Source organism: Gadus macrocephalus, chromosome 6 (assembly GCF_031168955.1).
Source record: "Gadus macrocephalus chromosome 6, ASM3116895v1".
NCBI classification, from domain to species: domain Eukaryota; kingdom Metazoa; phylum Chordata; class Actinopteri; order Gadiformes; family Gadidae; genus Gadus; species Gadus macrocephalus.
Genome location: NC_082387.1, coordinates 21,731,265 through 21,754,195, shown reverse-complemented (window position 1 = coordinate 21,754,195; position 22,931 = coordinate 21,731,265). Strand labels below are relative to the sequence as shown.

Below are 22,931 nucleotides of genomic sequence, written 5' to 3'. Positions count from 1 at the left end.
AAAAAAAAAAGATGAACTAGCCTTATTTCTCCTTACCAGATTGCGGTTATATTTATTATTGTCTCTTGTGAGGTTCTCAATACTGGCAGAAAATCATACACACATTTGTTGCAAGTTGTGTAAATTGTTACCAATATTTTTGTATCTTATGCACACAACATATCCTTATCCAATGGAATATTTTGATTAAAACACACAGATTTTGTATCTTCTAACCCGTGACCACCAAAGTGCCTTTAAGCATTAATATAACGGTAAAACATAAGAATGCTGTGTTTGGACGGACCATAAATGATGACAATTCTGGTTATGGAAAAATAAGTTGTTCTATTCTTATATTGTATTGTATTTTGTATCAATCTTATTGTGGGTAATGTAAGTAAATCAAATAAACAGTACACTCCAATATATCGTTAACCTTGGTTGAAGACATTTTAGATAAGAAGTTTATTGAGCATCGACAAATACATTGTACATTGTTTCACATAAAATATAAAATAGATGCCATGCATACTGGTTTCTAGTCAAGACTAAATTGAAACCCTTGTCCCTGGTTTAATCCCTCACTTAGACAACACACACACACACACACACACACACACACACACACACACACACACACACACACACACACACACACACACACACACAAACTCGAGTCAACATGATCAATTCCTGATCTTCCTTACTGTGTGAAATGCAGATTATTGGAGGAAAAGGGGGTGGAAGGGGGAGTGAAAGGCTTGCAGAGAGGGGTTATAGGGGGTGTAAGGCTGTTTTCCTCTCCTAGACTAATAACCACTTTAGCACAGAGGGCTTGACTTCTCTGTAATCAACTAAACAGGATTAGTGTAGAAGGTGGACGTGGGTCTCCTTGGGGACAAGTTCTCTCCTCCTTTGGATCAATGCAATTTAGAGAAAAATATAAACTTACACTCATGCACGAAAGACACTTTCATCAAGGCTTGTGTGATGGTCGCGGGGCACCGGGAGCTAAATGTCTTTTTGTATGCGGTAAAGGAGTTGGGGTTGTCATGATCTGAGTTTCTTTTTGTTCTTCAGTGTTCGTTCGCCCGCTGTCCACCAGATGCCCTGAGACTCACACCTCATTCCCCTTACAAGAGTATGTACTGTTGCAATCAGTACGCATACAATTGGGACATACTACGAGCGATTTCATTGATTGGCAAACCTGTATAGTGCCACCCACATAGCTTCTGCTGTGCAGAGGATTGTGGGGCAGAAAAGCCAAAAAGCATGCTGGCTTGCCCACTGCAAAACGCGACCGGATGTAATACCACATCCTGGTTTTTTTTCGGTATACTAAATTTCCCATAATTTTTATTGGGACATACTCAATATTTTTCTGGCATGCTAAATAGTAGGGCAGTATGGGTATTGGAACGCATGGGTCCTTTGTTCCCTTATCGGTTAGTTTTTTGTTGTGCCCCTTTGTCCTTCTGAGTTCTTTATTAAAAGCCTTTTTTGTTACGTTTCCTGAGTAGTGGTCTGCAATTTGACCCTGTACACCAAACTTAACTTAGTGAAGCTCATATTGTCCATGTTATATTCATAGGGCCTATCATTCTAATTCAATTACATTTGGACAATCTACTCTGCTACCCTTGTTTGAACATGAATATGAATTTATTTTTAATTAGGCAACAATAATGTTAACATGCATGGAGGTTTATAAGCAGTGAAGAGGGTGGTGTTCTAACGGTGGATTGTAGTCCACGTTGGGGTCAGATTTGTGAAACTGATCTGTAGCCTAATTTGCCATAAATGAGAATATGAGTGGAATTTATTTTGGTAAGAGGATTAACTAAGTTGAATATGCAAAGCACCAAGCATTCAACCAACCACGACAGATGAAACAAAAACGACTAAAGAGCATTTTCGCAGGAATTAAATAACAAGTTGGTAAGATATGCTACAAGCCATCGATGTTCCGCAGAATGTATTCAGAACGTTTATATTGTTTTTAGTTAATTCTCTAGTGATTATACTTGTGTTCAAACCAATAGACTAGACAGAAACAGATCTTCATAACACCTTGGCTTTTCCTGCACCTGCTCCCTGCAGATGCAGGAAGCAGGTACAAGAAGCCTCAGTGCTTTACAACTATAGCTATTACAGGACTCTTACGGTCTGGTTATGAAGCAGATTCTGCTCATTTTGGACGTATCCCAAAGCAAATGTAAATTCCTGGCAGCTCATTAGTAGGTCTTTACCTATCTTGCCCAACGGTTTCGATTATTCATTTATTATTTTACCACTTTCGTGTGTACAAACACACGCGCACACACACACACACACACACACACACACACACACACACACACACACACACACACACACACACACACACACACACACACACACACACACACACACACACACACACACACACACACACACACACACACACACACGTACGTGCTGCCTGTGAGTGGGAGGTCAGTGGGCGGCTGGATATTGGTTGGCCTTCCAAGGCTGCTGTCCATATACAAAAATAACCGATATTCTGGATGAATTTGAAGGCCATCGTGATGCAGGAGTTATATAAACCGCGCTTCCTGCTTCATTCATCCATCGTTTGGAATAGCGAGGAAGAGGTCTGTCCGACCGATGCAGAGGCAAGATGAACAGCCGAATATTGAGATCAACTTCACATTCATTGGTCCGTCTCAGGTAGGCCAGGCAGGTTTATTTTACTCAGACCAACCGAATGAAAACATAAGCCGGAATATATATGGGATACGCATGGATTAGACACAGTCAATCAACATTTATTTCATTGAACCACTAAGATTCTTAGTTAGTAATCTAGTTTAGTAATATGACCATGTGTTTTCTAATTTCGTATTTTGCGTAGAAAGCTCCTTGCTTACAGTAGGCTATTTGATAGGCTATTCAATGTGATCTAGAAGTGAGAAGTCTGCACTTTTACTTCACTGATTTATTGATCTATTTTTGAACAACAGTAACTTCAGACAAATTAATCAGATGGGACCAGAGGCATGTAGGCCTATCACTCCGCTCTGCCAGTGTTTCTAATGTTAATCACATGTATGACTCCGCTCCGCCAGCATTTCGAAGGTTAATTACACACGCATCACTCCGCTCTACCTGTGTTTCTAATGTTGATTAAATAGACGAGCATAAGTGGTTAACTCAGTGGAACAACCCATACTCTTATTTCACTGGTTGCACAATACATGGAAACAAACAGACACATGTTATTGATACGTAGCCTACAATGGCCTGCCGTACTATGCAAACTTAGACGAAAAACCAAGCTGCTGTTCAGGGAAAAGTTCCTCCAGTCTCTGTCCAGCCGAGGAACCATTTAAATCGGCGGACTCAAATAAATGATTAAATAAACAAATCCCAATCTGTTGTCTGTTTTTACTGTTGACTAATATGTGGCGCTTGTATAACTCTTGGATAAATGCATTATCACAAGAGATCTGGATTGCTGTTGTAGTGAATATCCGACTCCAAGGCGTGCTATTCAGTGTAACAGCACTGTCACTCTCGTTTGATGTTGCTTAAACATGTTACGTTGTCTTTCATATACCACCAGGCGCCCACAAGGGGATGCTATTCTACCACCGTAACTTAACCTGTAACTGGAACCCTCTCAAATCAAATGAACAAATAACAATAAGGAAATTGTTTCCTTCTCATTAGGGCCATTAAATGCTTATCTATAATTATAAAGATGAACAATAGGCATAGCCTCAATTTGAAGAGGGAACATGTGTACACTTTGCATGTATCAATTTATTATTAATGGTATAATCTCTGAAGACCAGAAATAATGTTTGGGAAAAAAAGTATGTTGTTATGTGGCAAAAATTATAAATAATGCTTGCACACCCCCCTTAAAAAAAAAACATCCAGACAAACTGTCAGATGGCTTCTTATTTGTGGGCATTACAACTGGCAGCTGTACCATCTTTGGTCTATCTGTGCGCCAATAATATCCCAACATCCATTATTATGTAACTCTGCTGAAAAAATATATTTATAAACAAAACATGTTGGCGCTATGACATCATCGGTGGCTGGCGCTGACCATGGCTGTCATTTCAGCGGGCATGAGAGCTCCACCATCATGGTAAGCTGGTGTGATGTTTAATGCTGCTGCTGTTGCAGTTGCTGCTGCTGCTGCTGCTGCTCAGGCTGCTGCTGTTGTTCCTGCTGATCCAGAGTGCATTGAGGTGATGCATATCTCTGCTCTTGTCGATGCTCCTTCTCCTCTCTCTGACTTGACTCCTGCTCTGCCGCTTCTCTCCCCTCCTTCCAGGGAACGATGGGCTGTCACAAAGCCTGCCAGGGGGACCAGCGGCTCCTGAGAGCATCTTGGAGGGAGCCAGCGTGGAGCCAACCTCACAGATCAGCGATAGGCTCACGGAGCAGCCAGATGAGAGACAGAGATAAGGTGAGTCTGTGCTCATCCCTGCTTCCTCTCCTCCTCCTCCTCCTCCTCCTTCTCCTCCTTCTCCTCCTCCTCCCCCTGCGCTTGCTCCTCCTCCTCCTAGTCTTGCTCCCCCTCCTCCTCCCTCTCCTCCTCCCCTCCCCCCCCTCCTCCTCTGTACCCCCCTCCTCCCCTCCTCCTCCTACCCTGGGGGTTTATGAGGGATGGAGAAGCGTCCCATGGTGAGGAACATCAATAGCACTCTGCTGGAGCCTCCAGCCGTAGCCTGCCGCTGTAGCACTTCTGCAGGCGATGTGTTCTCATTAGCACCGCCGTGCATGCTTCTCTTCTAGTGTAACCATCACTCTGGGTCCTCTCTTGGCTCATGTGTTTTTAGACCGGTCTCTGTGAAGCTGCTTCTAGGTCAGTAGTTTAGTAATCTACAGGAATAATCTTTACCCCTATTTCCCATTGGAGTCAATCAAGCATTGTCTTATCTTCATATTATTTCATATAATTTTAAGTGTGAAATTAATAAATAATTAGAGCAATGTTGATCACTTATCTTTGGGATATAAATAACCACAAAGATAAGCTGTTCATTATCCTAATGAAATCATCCAAACTGTGTGTGTGTGTGTGTGTGTGTGTGTGTGTGTGTGTGTGTGTGTGTGTGTGTGTGTGTGTGTGTGTGTGTGTGTGTGTGTGTGTGTGTGTGTGTTTGTGAGTGTGTTTCTTTGTGCTTTTGACTGGTTGCAATAGTCACATGCTGTTTGGATGCAATGCTATTGAACTGGCACCTTCCTGAGAGTGAGTCAGACAGGGGGTCTGTCCCCTGGTGGCATCCTGGGGAGAGGGACTCTTGTCCTGATGTTTCCCTTGTTGACATGATGTGTGGTCATGATGTGTTCAAGAACGAAGAAAAAGCAGGAGTAAAAAAGAAACGGCATATGACAACGAAGAAGAATATATATATTTTTTATTTACAGAGATGACCCTCAAAGATTCTGAAGGGTATTTAAGTCTCAAAGTAAAGGATTGATAAAAATCAACAATGTTCCCCACCAGTCTTGGTTGATACTATCTTCAGGTGAGGGAGAGGGTGAGGGAGAGGGAGAGGGAGAGGGAGAGGGAGAGGGAGAGAGAGAGAGAGAGAGAGCCAGAGGTATCCAGAGAGAGAGCCAGAGGGAGCGAGGGAGAGAGCCTTTGGGTTCCTAGCAGTGCATATTTATTAATGACCATGTCAGTTGTTCCAATGACTACAACGGTGACGGTTCTAGTCGTAGGAGCACGGCTGATGGCGGAGGTTGAGTGTCAGTTTGGGAGGACGCAGCCATGGAGGGGTTAACATCAGGTGTGTGTTCTGTGTGGTGACTGGGCCATGGTGGATCTCCATTGGGATTGAAGTGTGTGTGTGTGTGTGTGTGTGTGTGTGTGTGTGTGTGTGTTGGGGGGGGGTGGGGGTTCTCAAGACACAGGGAAAGGTTGCTGCTGCGGATGCTAGGCAGCCAAGAGGACAAAAGCATGCATTGTTTTTAATACCCCATTACCCTCCATCCTTCCGGTGCCCACTACAGGCTGAAGTACCACTGACTACCACTGGGGGTAGCCAAACAACACTCCTCCAAATCTCCCTGGAGAACAAGCTCAGGACAACCCCCTTCCCCCCATCCCCCGCCCCCAAATAATCTTATAATACCCCTTCCATGGCTGACTTCTTAAGCTGTGATTGGATGACAAATGCTCTTTCTGCTGTTTCGGGTCATCTGATTGGTCCAGCCTAGCCTCTGTGTTTGTGAAGCCAAACCCAAGGGAAGTCTCAGCTGGAGTAACGGCCCATGAGGAGGAGGCAGGGCATCGCTGCCCAACCTCAGCCTCTCGGGCCAGCCGGGAGGAGAGGGTGGGAGAGGGGGTGGGTGGATGCCAACAGCTGGGATAACCTCACATGACCTTGCCAGCTTTAATCATGGCTGCTAGTCAGTGGCCATGATTAAACCCCAACCAGAGGTGACGGCTGCTACATGAAAACATGTTGCTGGGGGGCGGAGGGGGGGGGGGGGGGGGGTATGTGGCTATTAACGGCATCCTGCTGGACCGAGCCAGGGAGGGAAGGAGGAAGTGGCTGCTAAAGCAGGCAGGAAGCGTCCAGGAGAGGGAGCACTCCGACTAGGGCTGCGACTGCAGCTGCTGCTGCCGCTGCACACTGCACTGCCTCTGCACCCCTGCGTGCCTGCGTGAGTAAAAGCGTGTTTGTATGCGTTTGTGCAAGTGAAAGCACCAGTGAGAGATGGATAGAGGGAGACAGAGAGAGGGGGCGTGTAAAATGTGTGTGCTCTGCTGCACAGCCAACGATAGTGCGAGCCTTTGAGCTGAATGATGCTCCCTGCCTCTCTCTCTCTCTCTCTCCCTCTTCCCTCTACTCTCTCTGCCTCTCTCTCGCGCGCGCTCTGCGCCGCCTGGCTGTGTGTCTCTCCCTCCATCTATCTCTCTCTCTCCCTCTCTCTTTCTATCTCTCGCTTCTTTATCTGTTTCCCTCTCCCTCTCTCTCTCACGGTTTCTGTGATGAACCATTTTATGCTACGGAGCTGCCATAGCTGCTGACCTGCTCCTACCGCTGGCTCCTGTAGTCTTTCAACCTAAGAGGAGATCGCTGCCCTGGGCACGGGTCTCTCGCCACCGCTGCTGCCAAGGTACCGTGTTCTCTCCCCTGTCTCGCTGTCGAGCCTCCTTGTTTTTTTTCCCCCCTTTTCTTTCTTCCCTCCCTTACTCGGACAGGGTTCATTGCAGCGGCTGTGCTGCAGGATGCTGTGCTCACGCTGCTGCCAGGGGACGGTTATAGCATTCTGAGGGACATGCATGTCAGTCCAGCGCTGTGCAGCGCCGTCCGGGACTACGGGAATATCATCAGAGGCATTTGAGATAGTTATTTCAGCCTGACCACACGTACATCTGTACAGATGTGTGTCTCTCGCCCTCTCTCCCCATCTCTCTCTCTCCATCTCTCTCCCCTCTCCCTCTCCCTCTTGCGCTCTCCTTCCACCTCGCTCGCCTCCTGTTCTGTTCTTTTTTAGGGCTGTTCTATGGTGGAATGCATAATGTCCCTGGAGTTGACAGCACCTCCAGAGCCAGAGGCCATAGACAATCACTTGCACGCAATGTAGGGAACACGTTTGTGGGATCCGACCTTATGCCACCTCCTGGTGTGATTGATGGTTCATGTGTGGGGAGTAGTGGGGTTGTAGTACATGGCTGCATTTTTATGGTTTTGGTATGATCGTTAGTTATGGTTATTTAGCATCAAGGCTGGGAAAAGACTGTGTGACTGTGTGTGACTGTGTGTGTGTGTGTGTGTGTGTGTGTTGGTGGTGGGGAAGTTAATAGCTTTTTGTTAGTTTTTATTTAAGATACACCAGGTCCCTGGGGGGGATGAGGTTGTTTGGCGAGTGGGAGATGGGATCCTGAAATGCTAATTGGAGACTTTGCAAGTAGGGAATTGGCAGCATGTGTCTCTCATTGATTAATTTGCTTGTTGGGCTCGTGTCAAGCATTAATGCAGATTATCCATCAGCGGCAGGCATGGAGGGACGCCGGTGTATTGTGTGTAGTGGGCCCCAAAACAATTGACCCCGACAACAAATTCAATTGAAGTTGAAAAAGGAGTGTATGCCCACTCATGCGTGTCACGTCTCAGCCCACCTCGTTAACCATTGCTATTACCTTTCCAGTGTTCATGCCAAACAAAGTGCACGATTTCAGTGTGTGCACGATTGCAGTGTGTGCACAAGCATGTGTGTTCACGCTCACGTCTGTGTGTGTGTGTCATGCGAGCTGGCATGCATACGTTAATGCGTGAGTGTGCACGCAGGCGTAAATATGCAGTTGCGTGTGTGTGTGTGTGTGTGTGTGTGTGTGTGTGTGTGTGTGTTTTGGCTGGCTCCCAAGGTCATTCACTAAAAAAGGGCTCCGTAATTAGGGCTGTCACTTTAGATCATCACCTGGGCTGTACGGGAGTACTCCTGAATCAAAGTCCCCTCCATCGCTCCGCCCCTCTTCCTCCACAGGAAGGACTGGCCATTCATCACCACGCCCGGCTATCCCTGAACTGTCGACTGCTTTCTTCTATGTTTCACTATGCACAGCGCATATCCGTAATACCTGAATAACAATCACCAAAGGTTAGAGTAAAAAGATAAGGGGAGGGTTGGATTGTAGGTAGCGTTAAAATCCAAGGAACTGGATTCCTAGTGCTGAGAGGATGAGTTCCTTGGGCATCGTTCCCAACGTTTCGCTTTGTGTAAATCAAATAGAATAAAACACGATGTGGCGTTCAATCCACGATTATTATGAATGCTATTCCCTATTTCCCGTGTGTGTGGAACCACCGAACGTTTGTCGGGAAACAGAAGGTCGTGTCCATGCTTGTCATGGGTAAATACAAACCTCACCATTTTATACATTTTGATTACAAATGCACAAGAAATACAGTCCGGAATACTACCATTAATTCAAAGAACACACTGTACCATTTACTGTGACGGACCACTTGTGCGTCTGACTTGGGCGTGCTTTACATTGGACACACTATTCCCCAGTACGACCTGGGAGCCGCCCTCACCCAGACCCGTGCCAGGCGCTGCGCTGGAGGTGCTAGCTTGGGGGCTAGCCGCCTGCTGTCGCTGGGCGGTCGGCCTGTGAGGGGAGAGAAGGACAGGAGCATGACCGCGTCGCTTCCCCCCCCCAGCGACTCGGGCCCCACACTGTCGTGACAGCAGCTGGGACCACGGCTGCTGCCGGCTCCATGTCCGCCGCCCCGCGCTCTGCCGCCGCTGCGTGCTCTGCCCGGGACGTGGCCTGGATGGGGCGCGTGGCCGCGTGCCGGCCGGGCATTAGTGATGCGAACAGCAGGGTCCACGGCCGGGGTTATGTAAGAGGGAGAGAGAGGGAGAGAGAGGGAGAGAGAGGGAGAGGGAGTCTTTGCTGGGAAAATCTGTGGGATGATGATGATGGCTGTTGGGAGCCGGCGGAGGGGAAGTACATTATGGCTGATGCTGATTGGTTGGATGTCGCTTGGTACTCGGAAGCATGACAAAGCAAGCTTATATATTTTTTTCTTTTTTTGTTTTAATCTACTCTCTCTCCCTCTCACACTGCCCTTTCTTTAGGCCATGTTCAAATTCGAATGCAAGGGGTAGATTTGTGTGGATGCTGTGCAAAGGTTTATAAACCCTTGTAAAGAGTTCATCTCTACTCTAGATCCTTTCTAAGCACATATGTTCAGTATCTGTCAGTGTGTGTGTGTGTGTGTGTGTGTGTGTGTGTGTGTGTGTGTGTGTGTGTGTGTGTGTGTGTGTGTGTGTGTGTGTGTGTGTGTGTGATTGTGTGTGTGTGTGTGTGTGTGTGTGTGTGTGTGTGTGTGTGTGTGTGTGTGTGTGATTGTGTGTGTGTGTGTGTGTGTGTGTGTGTGTGTGTGTGTGTGTGTGTGTGAGTGTGTGTGTGTGTGTTTGTGCGCACGTCTACGTGTGTGCCAGTGAGTAGTTTGCAAAATGTATGAGCATGTTTACATACCATGCACATGTTTGAGTTCAACCCAAGCTCCCCATGCACAATCGTAATGTAAGTGGTTATGTAGTGCCAGCTGCCATCGTGTTCTGGCAGCTCCATCACTACGGTCATGCTCCGATGGCCGTGCTGATGATGGAGGAGCCAGTCCCTCACTGCTCGCTGGCCGATGCTCGCTGGCCGATGCTGGCCGTCTGATTCAGGCGGCTGGCTGCTCTGGAGGTCAGCAGAGAGCAGCTAGTAATCACCTCAGGGAAGCTGACTGCATTCATAATTGATTGTCGGTGGGGATTTTTTTGCTGGGTCTGCCCACTCTGTCAGATGAAACTTGGTTTGTAGCGTGCTGATGTTCAGGAGACCTTCACACCTATCGTTTGCTGGGCTCAGGCCCATTCAGGCGGCGGCTGATGCCTTGTTGCGTTTCCATTTTGTTTGGTTACCATTCGCACTGGACTTTTTTAGGAGAACCAAACAGTGTAATCAAATGCGACGATCGAGCAGGTCTTGACCTTGATGTTCCTGAAAACTACAAATATCTCAATTTCCATCATGAATAATTGGGGAATGTTTCTGTGAGTGACCGCGATGCGATCAATGTGGGGTTCCAGAGAGAACCCCCTCCCCTTCCTTGATCCCCAACAATGTGGGGTTTAAGAGAGACCCCCCCCCCCTTCCTTAATCCCCAATTGATCCCCAATCAATGTGGGATTACAAGGCGAAGCGTTGGGTGATTTGAAATGTAATGATATTCTATAGGTCGGCTGGATATATAGTTATACAATTTTGCCAATGATAGCTGTTGTGTTCCAGTCATGGTTCATGATGTCAGGGTTCTTTATTAGGATTCAGCACAGGTCTAAACAAGACTAATGTAAAGGGCAACGCTATCAAAACAGTTTTTAGTCATGATATATAATGTACTTTACTTATACTGTCTATCATCCATGGTCAATTTCTGCACCCTCCATACGGGTGTAACTTAACATTGTTGTTGCCAGAATGGGCCAAACTATTAATCGCCAACCCTTGACTGAAGTATTTGCTTGTTCCCTAAGTGACTGCTACGTTTAAACCTTCTGAGTGAACGTGATTGATGAGACCTTGGTTTGTGTGGTAAAAATCATGACTAGTGTGCGTTACAGTTTGTGAACAAGAAAGTCTCAAATGGTGTCTGGTTTGGCTCTGCATGTTTTCCGCATGCTCCTTAATTGCGGTGCCTTTTGATTATTGGATGATATTGGCAGGTGACTGGCACTTCCAGGCCCACGTTCGACATTTCTGCATTATTGTGAAGATGATTAATGGCATGCTAATGCACTTCCATGTTAACACACAGCGTTGGTGTGGTAACCGTTAATTGATTGTGATGCAGTAATCAAGGGGAATTTCACATTTGATTATCAGCAAAAAGCTTTGTTTTGTCTTAGCACTCAACGCTGGTTCCCACGGCGACATCGGAGGATTGTTGGTCCACTGTTGGGCAGAGACGACCACATCATAATGTTATGTAGCCCCATGTGCGGTTGGCAGTAAGCTGCCATCGAACCTCACAGGAGTATTGATGAACAGGGAGTCAGGGTAATGGCACGGAGATGCCTTAATTAGCTCCACTCAATGAGCCTTGTGTGACTTATGAAGTAAAGAGGCATACATGCAGAAATCCTCATTGTCTCGCTGTACCTGCCCACACAAATGTAGGCCACATTACCGAGCGATCGATAGCTGCACAGGGCTAATTGAAGAGGCTGTAGTCTGACAACGTACAATGTTTACACATTGTTTACTGCTATTGAAGATAGAAACGATAGACTCATAATTGTGAAGTAAGTCCATCACAATAATTTTTCCAATTCAGTTTGACGTTTATTTAATGAGAAGATCCCAGCTGCCCTAAGACCTTGCAGTGTCAGTATAAGTAGTTAATTAGTATAGAGAGATGAGTGTGTACTATTCCACCAAGGATGAATATCCTATCGACTGAGGAAAGACACGTTACCGCAGTCGAGAAGTCACGTCGGGGTGATGTCATAGAACCTAATCAGGGTGATGTCACAGATCTAAGTCAGGATGTTGTAGTAGAACTAGGTCAGGGTGCTGTCATAGAACTACGATAGGGTGGTGTCGTAGAGCTACGTCAGGGTGGTGTCATAGAACTACGATAGGGTGGTATCATAGAGCTACGTCAAGGGGGTGTCATAGACTCAAGGTGGTGTCCTAGAGCTACGTCAGGGTGGTGTCATAGAGCTACGTCAGGGTGGTGTAATAGAGCTACGTCAGGGTGGTGTTATAGAGCTACATCAGGGTGGTGCCATAGAGCTAAGTCAGAGTGGTGTCAAAGAGCTACGTCAGGGTGGTATCATATAGCTACATCAGGGTGGTGCCATAGAGCTACGTCAGGGTGGTGTCACAGAGCTTGTCAGGGTGTTGTCAAAGAGCTACGTCAGGGTGGTGTTATCAGGTTAGCCAGCACCCCTGCCTCGCGGCAGGGGTGCTGGCCTTGACCAACCCGATCCAGGCCCAGATTTCCGCTCAGGTTATGGAGGTGAAGGAAGTGCATACTTCTAGGAGGAGCAAAAACGCTAATTGTCCGTTGGCCTCGTGTTGGGAGATGTGCAGCTGGGGACGACTAGCTAAAAATAGCCTCTTTTCATGAGCGGTTGGCACACAACACCATAGCATTAGTATTCAGCAGCAGAACACTGCTCGGGAGAAGGGGGAAAAAAAAGGTAGTCTACCAGCGATGGTCTCAAATGTCACGGCTGGATTAAGAGCGACACCGACATGACCAGGGTGAACCCCAGGCATCACCTCAGGTCCCGGGCCCCACATAGTGCCACCCCTGCTTTGGTTGGTGTGCACGTGACATTTTGCTCCTTGCACTGAGCAAAAGGCCACGTGCACACCCGCCGACGGTGTCGTAGCCCGCTAGAACTTTTTCTCGTCCCTTTCTCCGCTTCTGGTCCCGGTGACATCCAGGTCAGCTGGGAGACAAAGTGGAGGCCGTACCTGGCGAGAGAAGGCCTACGCCGCCTGCCTCGAGTTACAGCGCTCTGTCGATGACACAAAAGTAGCATCTGGTTCCGCCTGACGGGGGCCGTAAATAATTTAGGATGGGGAATTATTATTTCCCGCCAGACCCACTGGCCTAGCAATAACATGCGGTGCAGGCCGTGCTCTTGGCCGGGCGTCCTGTGTGGCTGAACCTGGAGAGAGGAGGCTGGTTTACCCCGGTGTCGTCTTATGCGTGTGTGGGTTTGTAGAGTCTTTGGTTGAATGACGTGCTGAAGTGTTAGCAGGCTTCGGTTTGATTTGAGTGGATTATAAATTTAGAGGATTTGTGAGAGACGGAACATGAACAGATGAAGATTTTAGAATGGAGTAGATTATATTATTGTTTGAAACATTGTCAGAGATGTACTTTGGTGTTTTTTTTCCATTTTGCGGGAAGATTATGGTTTTCTACATGCCGCCATGGCTGTATTTGATGGAATTTGGTTTTGCTTCAATGAAGCTCATGATTTCCAATACATTTCTCTGTGGTGAAATCCATATCCTGAACCCCTGTTTACGTGGTTCAGCAGGTGGACAGGTGGCATGCTACAGCTAGCCCTCTCTGTGTGAACCAGGAGAGGGACCGAAATACTTGCACCAAAGCATGCACCACGTACGCAAACGCCGTTAGCTGTTGGCTGCCCTCCCTGGCTGCTCCGCCCGCTGGGCCCTGCTTGTGAATCACCACTGTTCACAAGAGTCCCCAGGGGCCGGGTGATCCTGGCCAGCAGTAGGAAACCATGGACATCTGGGACCCTTTGGCGTCATTTGTGTCCTTTAGCTTACCTTAACCGCTGACAAATGGGGACTGCTACAAATATAGACCAGTCGTGCTTGATTCACAAATACACCCATAACACCAGCCCGACCATACACCACCACCCCGAACATACACCACCTCCCCGACCAAACACCACCACCCGATGAAACACCACCACCACCCCAACCAAACCAGAAAACGGTTTCCTTGTCGTCTTTTCTCTTCGGTTGAGAAAGCCCTAGTTTTGCCGCTCCGGTTGGCAGGCGGACAGTGCGTGGACAGCTCCTGTCTTTTCGGGGCAGAGACTGAGCTCTGAGGTGCACTGTGAGGCTCTCAGACGTAACAGGGTACAGCAGAGGTAACCGCTTCGTCTTGGTGGTGTCATTCGTTGTGTGGTTCATGGTCATTTAGAGGAGCGGACTTTGAGCAGACTGACCTTCGGAGTCTAAGTACTACTTCAGTCGTTGCAGCCAGGTGTGGCGACGTCGGGTCCCCTGTGTGTGCTGGCTGGACGGCGGGCTGGTAGGCAGCGGTCGTGTCGTGTCAAGGCTGATTCTTCTTCCACAGGCAGCACGGCTGTCTGCTTCTCAGTGGCGGAAGGGGAGCTGCTTGTAATTCCCTGGCTTCCCCTGATGCCTGTGGTTTCAATATGAATGAGCTGCATTGATTAGCTGTGGGTGTATTTGTGTGTGTGTGTGTGTGTGTGTGTGTGGGTGTGTGTGTGTGTGTGTGTTTGTGTGTGTGTGTGTGTGTGTGTGTGTGTGTGTGTGTGTGTGTGTGTGTGTGTGTGTGTGTGTGTGTGTGTGTGTGCGTGCCTGTGTGTGTGTGTGTCTGTGTCTGTGTCTGTGTCTGTGTCTGTGTCTGTGTCTGTGTCTGTGTCTGTGTGTGTGTGTGTGTGTGTGTGTGTGTGTGTGTGTGTGTGTGTGTGTGTGTGTGTGTGTGTGTGTGTGTGTGTGTGTGATGAGGGCTCTCTCTTCCCTTAAGTATTCATAGCATTTATTTGTAGTTGGAGGATTAATATTTGTGCATCTGGGTATACAGTGATAGACGTGCTCTTAGGTGTATTTTAATTTCTTTTGTTCCTTTATCCAAATCATTTATTCTGAAAACGCTTTCAAACTGATTGGACAATGTCGTTGTTTTCATTATTGATACAAGCTTATGCTGCCAGTGTTTTCTGTAAAGCCCATTTCATTCAGACTGCTTGGTTGTGGTTGCTAGACATCAGTGGCACGCGCAATTGGCGCTTGCGTGGGTGTTTGGTGCCTGGCCTTTCTATTGTTGAAGTGTTAAAGTCACGCAGACACCCACTCTACACACAAACACACATGCTTCCTTCTGTTATGGAGGAAACGGGTGCGAGATCAGCCCAAATGATCCTCGCTGGCTGCAGAATCTGTGTTGTGAGTCTTTTATTTTTAACAAGCATGTGACAGAGCTATGAATGGTAAAATTAGTCCACCGTTCATTCGGTGGGGGGGAGGGCGCAGAAGTTCAGGGGGTTCAGGGCAGGGCATTGCGTGGATCTGAAGGGCTTGTTGGTGTGTTTGCCACTCTATGGTGTTAATAAACCGCTTGGCTCCAGGCTTTCGACAGAGGGGGTCAGAGAGTTGAGCACCTGGCAGAGCGTCTATGTGAACCCGGGGATAGATCTTCTATATCTCAGACCTTACGCTGCTTGAAACACACCACTAGCCGGGACCTTGGAGGTATCATACATGCTACAAGCCAAGGCCTGTAAGAGAGACAACTAACCCCAACTGCTCCGGATGAGCTGGCTGTCGACTTGCATGGTTGACACTGCCGTCGGTGTGCTAATGACTGCATCAATGGTTGAATGTAAGGCAATATTGTAAAGCGCGTGGAGTGGCCACTGCTTAGAAAATCCCTACATAAATGCAGTCCATTTGCAAAAAGAAAAAAAAGAAATGCAGGCTGCTTCTTCAAATGTAGATTTGTGTGTTGATAGGATCAGGTTGCTAATGTATGCCAGTGAACCATGAATTGTATCTTTGTTAGTTTTCAACATGAAATCCTATGTTTTATGACCAGTTTGGGAATGTTCCCCTCTTATCCAAACTCAGGTACCATTATTTTCCTGATGTCAATAATCAGAAGTTACAATGAAATGCTTTGGGTTGTGTGGATCTACGTGGGTTTGTGTGGATGTTTGTGGCTGTGTAAAGCCCTTTCTGGGGCGTTTGCTGATAGCTTGATGGCTGTGCCCGAGACCAGTTAAACTTTTCGGACACTTGCAGTGTAACACCGTAGTGTGAGGTCAGGTGTACATCACCATCGCTCATTGGAGCTCTAATACTAAACAACTGTACTAGCTTAAAAAAACACAACGTCGCATGTGTCGTAACCATGGGTCTAACACCACCCTTATCCTCCCTCCTTAACTGAACGTCGTTCACACGTTAAATTGTAAGTGAACCCACAATTTCAGCTCAAATTCATACTTTATTAGATTAAACAACATGTGTTTTGTTAGTTTTATCATCATGACTACCCGCACCAACGTTGTGATGTTGTGTTTAAGCTGGTACCATTGTCGTGAATGAGCATTTTAAATAGTGATGCTGTTGTCCTAAATGATTGCGCCACACACCATGGTCTTTAACTGTAAGGCTCGGAAGTGCCAGAAATAATCTGATGCCCAGACACTAACACTGACAAAATCGGGAAGTTCGCTCTGTTGAAGATCAGAAAAAAAACATGTTCAAATCAACAACAAAAATGCTTTGTGCTTTCTAGATATTGACTTATCTTTCATTCATCGTCCATAAGATCAGTCATTTTGAGACACTTCATAACCCCGTAGCTCTTCTGAAAACAGCTCATCTTCATACACACTAGAATTTCACAACAACAACCACAACAGACGGATAAACAATGTTGACAAATGGAGTTGTTAGATAGCGTAGGAACACTTTGCGTGGTTCCCATTTGAAAGTGTAAAGATATTCTCAGACGGGTTGCAACAGAAGCTCCTGCTAGGTCGGCTTTGATTCATAGAGGAGGAAGACTGAACATAGGGCGCCAGACAGCGCGCCCCAACCATCCACGGTAGGATGTCATTTCTGTTACGGATGTGAATCATATTCCTAGAGCAGTTTCATTGATTTCCACGTTGTCTGTGTCCATTCAAAGTGGTTTCGGGGAAGGTGTTTCACAATCTAAAAGAATCATTTGTCATGTTGGAGGGAAGGATCAGGATGCTGTGGCCTCACCACAGTCTGGTGTTTCATGACTTTGGGCCTAGGGAACGGCTCCTAATGGGGTTTCTGGAGCCCTCTGAGACTGCAATTCTGATAAAGAGCCATACAAATGAACTCTGCCTGGCTTCACTTGAGCTGCTCCGCCAGCTGTCTCCTTTAAGCAACAAGGTCGCTTCACTTTTTCACTGTATTTCGGTCAACATTGAGGTAACCTGCAATGGAGAGTGAATCAGAAAGAAATTATGGTTAATCTTGAACCTTCGATTGGGGAAGCACCAAGCGTAACAGGAGGATCCCAGAGACAGGTGACTGCAGGGTAGCTGCAGATCTCTTCTACTGACGTGAGACCCTCCTGATCTCTCTCTGCAGATCAGTCTGGCCCCCAGCCTGCTGGAAGCCTCTTAAGAAAATTACACACTGGACCAAAGAGTGCTGGGGGAGGAGTTTCAGTCCCTGATGATGAAATATGCAGTATATAAAAATCCCTGGCAGCTAACGGATAGCATAGCAATACGGAGCAATCCAAACAGATTTATCTGAAATACAATCATTTATGTTTGAAGATGGAGAAATATTATTTCTCAGAGTATATGGTTGTTATTGCTTTATTTACACCCAAGGGCAGAGAGAAAGAGCGCTTATTCCGGTTAAACGGTTATTTATTCTGATTGGCTGAGCATAACGCAGCGCCCATATGTGGGAAATTGCTGCCAGGCCAAGGCCAGTCTGATGATCATTGCAAAACGTCCACTTGAATATTTGGATGCCCTCACGAGGCGTCTTCTGGAAAAGTATAATAAATGTACGTTTTAAAATAATGTATTAAAAAAGGTGTCAACTGATCACACTTTTGGAATAATCTGTCCTCCTGAAAAGGGACGGCCATTTCATGAATAAGCAAGTTTAACATCGCTTCGTGTGCTGTTTCATGAAGGTATTTCATTGAAACGTATGACTGAAAAGCAGAGCCAAATTGGTTCAAATCTTGGCAGCATTGCAAAACAACACCAAAACGCTGTTGTTTGCCGTTTGGTATGCAGCCCATCGCTTCCTCATATTTTGGCTTTGGCCTCCGCCAAGGTCTCTCATTTCAATGTATCACGGTTCTCTTCTCGGTAGCATATTAAGAAGGCGCGAGACTCGCCTACCCAGCAGCCATCTGTCTTTGGGGTCCTCCCATCCAGGCAGGCAGAGATGGCAGAGGGCACGACTTCAGGCAAGGAAGCTGTTTGGGGGACGCAAATAGGCCTGCTATGTCTTCGCGGTATTCTTATGAGTCTCCTTCTGTCATGCCTATCTTCATATTATATCATTTCTATGTGTGTGTGTGTGTGTGTGTGTTTGGAGAGAGGTCTGGAGATGAGGACTACCTTCAGTGTATCGGTCAAGTGCTATTGATAAAGAAGAAGAGTAATTTACAAGAGTTAAACATGTAAATGTTTATATTGATGTATTTTAAATAGTGGTTTAGCCGCTTGTTTACACCCAATGGGCAGCAAAGTGAAAATGAAAGCAGGAGAAAGTGCTGACGCTGTTCTGATGATGTAGTATTATTTCCTGTATACAAAGGAAACTGTTTGCACCTCCAATCTTTGTTTTCGGTTACAATACTGCTAAGTCAGAGTTTGGAAATCAACACACTTGGAAAATCTCCTTGTTTGGAAAAACAGGCTACTTACTATGGTGTTTGCAGTTTACAACTAAATTACACTACACGTGTGTGCATGTATATTAACATGTGTGCATACCTGTGTGTGCGTGTGTGTGTGTGTGTGTGTGTTTTTGTATACGTTTGTGTGTGTGTGTGTGTGTGTGTGTGTGTGTGTGTGTGTGTGTGTGTGTGTGTGTGTGTGTGTGTGTGTGTGTGTGTGTGTGTGTGTGTGTGTGTGTGTGTGTGTGTGCGTGTGTGTGTGTGTGCGTGTGTATGTGTTTATGTGTTAATGTTTGTGTTGGGGTGACTTGTCGGCTGGTTGTGTGCATGTGTGCACGTTGATGTGTGAAATGGTGTGGGAGGCTGCAGGACTCAGGGCTCGCCTCCAAAAACACTATGTTTACATCACTGCTAATGCAATTAGAACTCACTGCGCCCACTCGCTAGGCCTCTGCTCACTCTAATTGAATTAACACACACACACACACACACACACACACACACACACACACACACACACACACACACACACACACACACACACACACACACACACACACACACTCACACACACACACACACACACACACACACACACACACACACACACACACACACACACACACACACACACAAATTAACTATAATACCCAAAGTTCCAGAATGTTTTCTTTTAATTGTGGTCAGTACCATTTGTGGTTTTGTTACTGGTGGGACATGCTGGACATACTGGTGGGACATACTGGAACTAATGGTGGTACATACTGGTGGGACGGGGCCCCGTTATGCCCTGCACTTATGGGGGTACAGGAAACCCCAGGACATATGTCCTTGGAGTCCATATGAAATGGAGAAAACAAGGGATATTTCCTTTCCTGCGGCCTTTGTTTGACCTCTCACACACACACACACACACACACACACACACACACACACACACACACACACACACACACACACACACACACACACACACACACACACACACACACACACACACACACACACACACACACACACACACACACACACACACACACAAACAGAGACACAGTATTGGTTTTCCTAATGAGATGAATATGATAATCCTCTTCATTTGCTCTGCAAGAGGAAGAGAGAGAGAGAGAGAGAGGTTGTGTGGGGAGGGGCAAAGAGGGAGCATCATAGTCGATAAAACAACTGTGTTATCGTAGACTTTAGGTTGAAGGAGATTCACCTATTGCACTTTACAGGTGAAGTCAAGAAGAGTTATTTTGGTTTTACTGACCTGGTATAACCCACATGCGCCTCTATGTTGTGACATAATAAACTGGAATGGGAAATGTTTGAAGTTAAGATGGATAATAGATTTGTCGATCCCCCTGTCTTCACCCCCACTGGGGTGATCTGCTGATATCATCTGAGCTAAATCATCTCAGAGCCCACATTCAGGATTGGGAAACTTAATCTCTGCCATGTTCCTCAATCTCCAGTAACCACTCTGAGTTTATTATAATTGCAATCTGTGCATGCTCTTCTTCTCGTCTCTCTCTCACGACAAATGTGCCCTTTTAATAATTGAACTGGTTTTAACAGGATCGTAAAACGTTCATCCAAGTTTCATAAGCCCTGTTAGCTGAGTGACAAATTCACACCACGGAGAGTCATGGCTTTAGGGGTGCAAAAAAACATTGTTTGGGCCCCAGGCTTTTTCAAAACATTGTGTTGTGACTAGGGCCCGACCGATATTGATTTTTGAGTGCCGATGCCGATGCCGATTATTTTCAGAGAAAAATTACGATTACGATTTAATCGGCCGATTAAAAAAAACAAAAAAACAAACATATAAAACGTAGTTTTTGATAGCTTAAATATACTTTAAACACTTTTCACGAATATGTGAATTGAATGCAGAACCTTCGAGTGTTTTAGAATACATTTACAGTCAAAAATGAGTGTAATGTAAAATGTAAAATAAATAACTAACTCCCAATGTGCTGCGCTCGTGAGCAGTGACTAACACGTGCGTGCTGAGCAGTATGGTCTCACCGTTAGAGTCTACAGTATAACAAATTAACATGGCCTGGGACCTAAAGAAAAACAGGCACAACATGCTCAAACAACGCGTCTTGTGTACATTGGTGAGGTGAGCGCGCAGCTGCCTGAGCGAGCGTGCTTTCATGTTGTACGGTAAAATTCAATCTCCTCTTTTTTACTCCAGCTAAAGTTGTTAGTTAGCAAGGCGAGTAGGAGCGCAATCTGCAGGATACTAATCGCAATAACATTTATAAAAAAAATAATAATAAAAAAAAAAAATAATCGGTTGTAATCGGCGTCTTTTTGGCCGATGCCGATTATTTTCAAAAAGGCTATAATCGGCCGATTAAATCGGCAGGCCGATAAATCGGTCGGGCCCTAGTTGTGACCTCAGTCGTGACCTTCCTATCTAAGTATTATGACACATTGCATAACATTGTGCTATTCACAGAGCATATTCAAATCAATAGGAGTGATCTATATCAACTTGGATATTATCCTTATCAGGTTATAAAGGAGCAAAGTACATACTGGCCTAAGGAACATATTGAGTTACCTCTCCATGGAGGGCCAATGTCAATGACCCCTTTTGGTATGGTCTGGTGGCATTAGCTGAACCAGACACATGCTAAGGCCTAAAAAATTATTATTATTATTTTTTTTTTTAAAGCTCATAAAATAATTTGGGTCGCACATAAATTGACAGGGTCGGTCGGAAACCGGAACCAGACAAATTTTTTTTTTAGGCCTAATAGTAGGAGCATGTGGTGATCGAGTGATTGTTTTGTGCACCCCGTTCACGCTTAAGGCCTAGCAGCAGTAATGCGACCTTCATAGGGTGATGAAAATATGTTGCAGGCATGCATTGATTTTTGACACAGGCCACTGAGATTTATGGACTGAGTCAGTGTATTCATATCGACACTCAGAAGAGCTCTAAATCCGGGAGGGGGTGTGTGTCTCTATGCAAACAGATGCACATCTGATGCAACAATGCACGACTAATGCTGCTCCCTGGACACTTAGAAAAGCAACAAAAGGTGTGATGGATGTCAGTAGAGAATATGCTGGATGCTGGAATGGTTAGCTTTAGCTCTTCTAACCTACATTTTCTCCTGGATTGGCAGCGTCTTAACAGGGTCACATCCATTAAACAACGGCTAATTAGAAACCCCCCAAGCGTATATCACGCGAAAGAGGACTTTAAAGATCAGGGTAGGCTATATCTCTTATGGAAGATTTGTGTGTGTGTATCAAGTGCTGATATATATACACAGGGGTAATATTTATATGTGTATCCATATATACAAAGGCATATATGTGTTTGTATATAAATATAGGGGTGTATACATACCTAGGTGTATATATATATATTTATACATAGAAAAATATATGTTTGTATTTAAATATATAGGTGTGTGTATATATATATATATATATATATATATATTATATATGTGTGTGTGTGTGTGTGTGTGTGTGTGTGTGTGTGTGTGTGTGTGTGTGTGTGTGTGTGTGTGTGTGTGTGTGTGTTTGAGTGTGTGATTGTATGTGTGTGTAGGTATATATATAAGCAATAGCCTCAGCTATTGCTTCCTTGAATCACTTCTGGTCGCCCCAGCAGTGGGGGAAGTCTTCGACTGAGCTCTGATTGCGGAGCTGAACTCACACTTACACTCTTCAAAAAGTTTCCTGGTTCAGTTCGGGATTACGCAATTCATCTGACCTCAGTGGAGTCCCTGGCTTCTGTGAGAGGTTCTGGCGAAGGTTGTGCTTAGAACCCATATCTCCATCTTCATTCTTTGGTAGTCGTGTGTGTATCTCTCCCCGGCGCGCGGGATGGCCCAGAGCTGGATTGGTTGTGAGATCCGGTTCCAGGGAGCGTGCAGAGGATGATTCTGAGTATCAAGTGGTCTTGACAGGCCGACTCTTGTTGATTCACACTGCTGACGTGAGCTATTTTCTATCCACTGAATCCACTAGAAAATATATAAAATAGGTTCCTGGGTTCTATGCTTCGAGGAGTCCTATCTCCCCCACTCTCTCTGAACATCTCTATCCTTCTGATGGTCGCCCTGTTTTCTTCCCCTCTTTCTCTCCAGCCACCACCCCTGCCTCTCTGTTTTTTATCTCCAGACCCTCTGCAGAATTTCCTTAAGGACTACCCAGCCGTGCTCATTGTTAAAAGCATGTTATTCTGTGTCAGATGCCATGACAACCTAAGTGCCGGCTCGAGGGCTCTGTATT

The 22,931-nt window shown here is 46.0% G+C and overlaps 1 protein-coding gene across 8 annotated transcripts in view; it reads left to right on the top strand.

Annotated features, from left to right (window-relative positions):
• The first annotated feature begins 4,108 nt into the window (after positions 1–4,108).
• Positions 4,109–22,931, top strand: part of rimbp2b (RIMS binding protein 2b) — an 81,349-nt gene continuing 62,526 nt past the window's right edge. For 7 of the 8 annotated variants that reach the window (XM_060054993.1, XM_060054991.1, XM_060054992.1 and 4 more), the window contains exons 1-2: positions 4,109–4,229; positions 4,316–4,450. In XM_060054993.1, the coding sequence (XP_059910976.1) occupies positions 4,140–4,229; positions 4,316–4,450 (225 nt within the window). In that variant the 5' untranslated portion in view covers positions 4,109–4,139. Of the gene's footprint in view, positions 4,230–4,315; positions 4,451–7,057; positions 7,117–22,931 lie in introns of those variants that run through there. The other variant, XM_060054997.1, reaches the window with a different exon arrangement.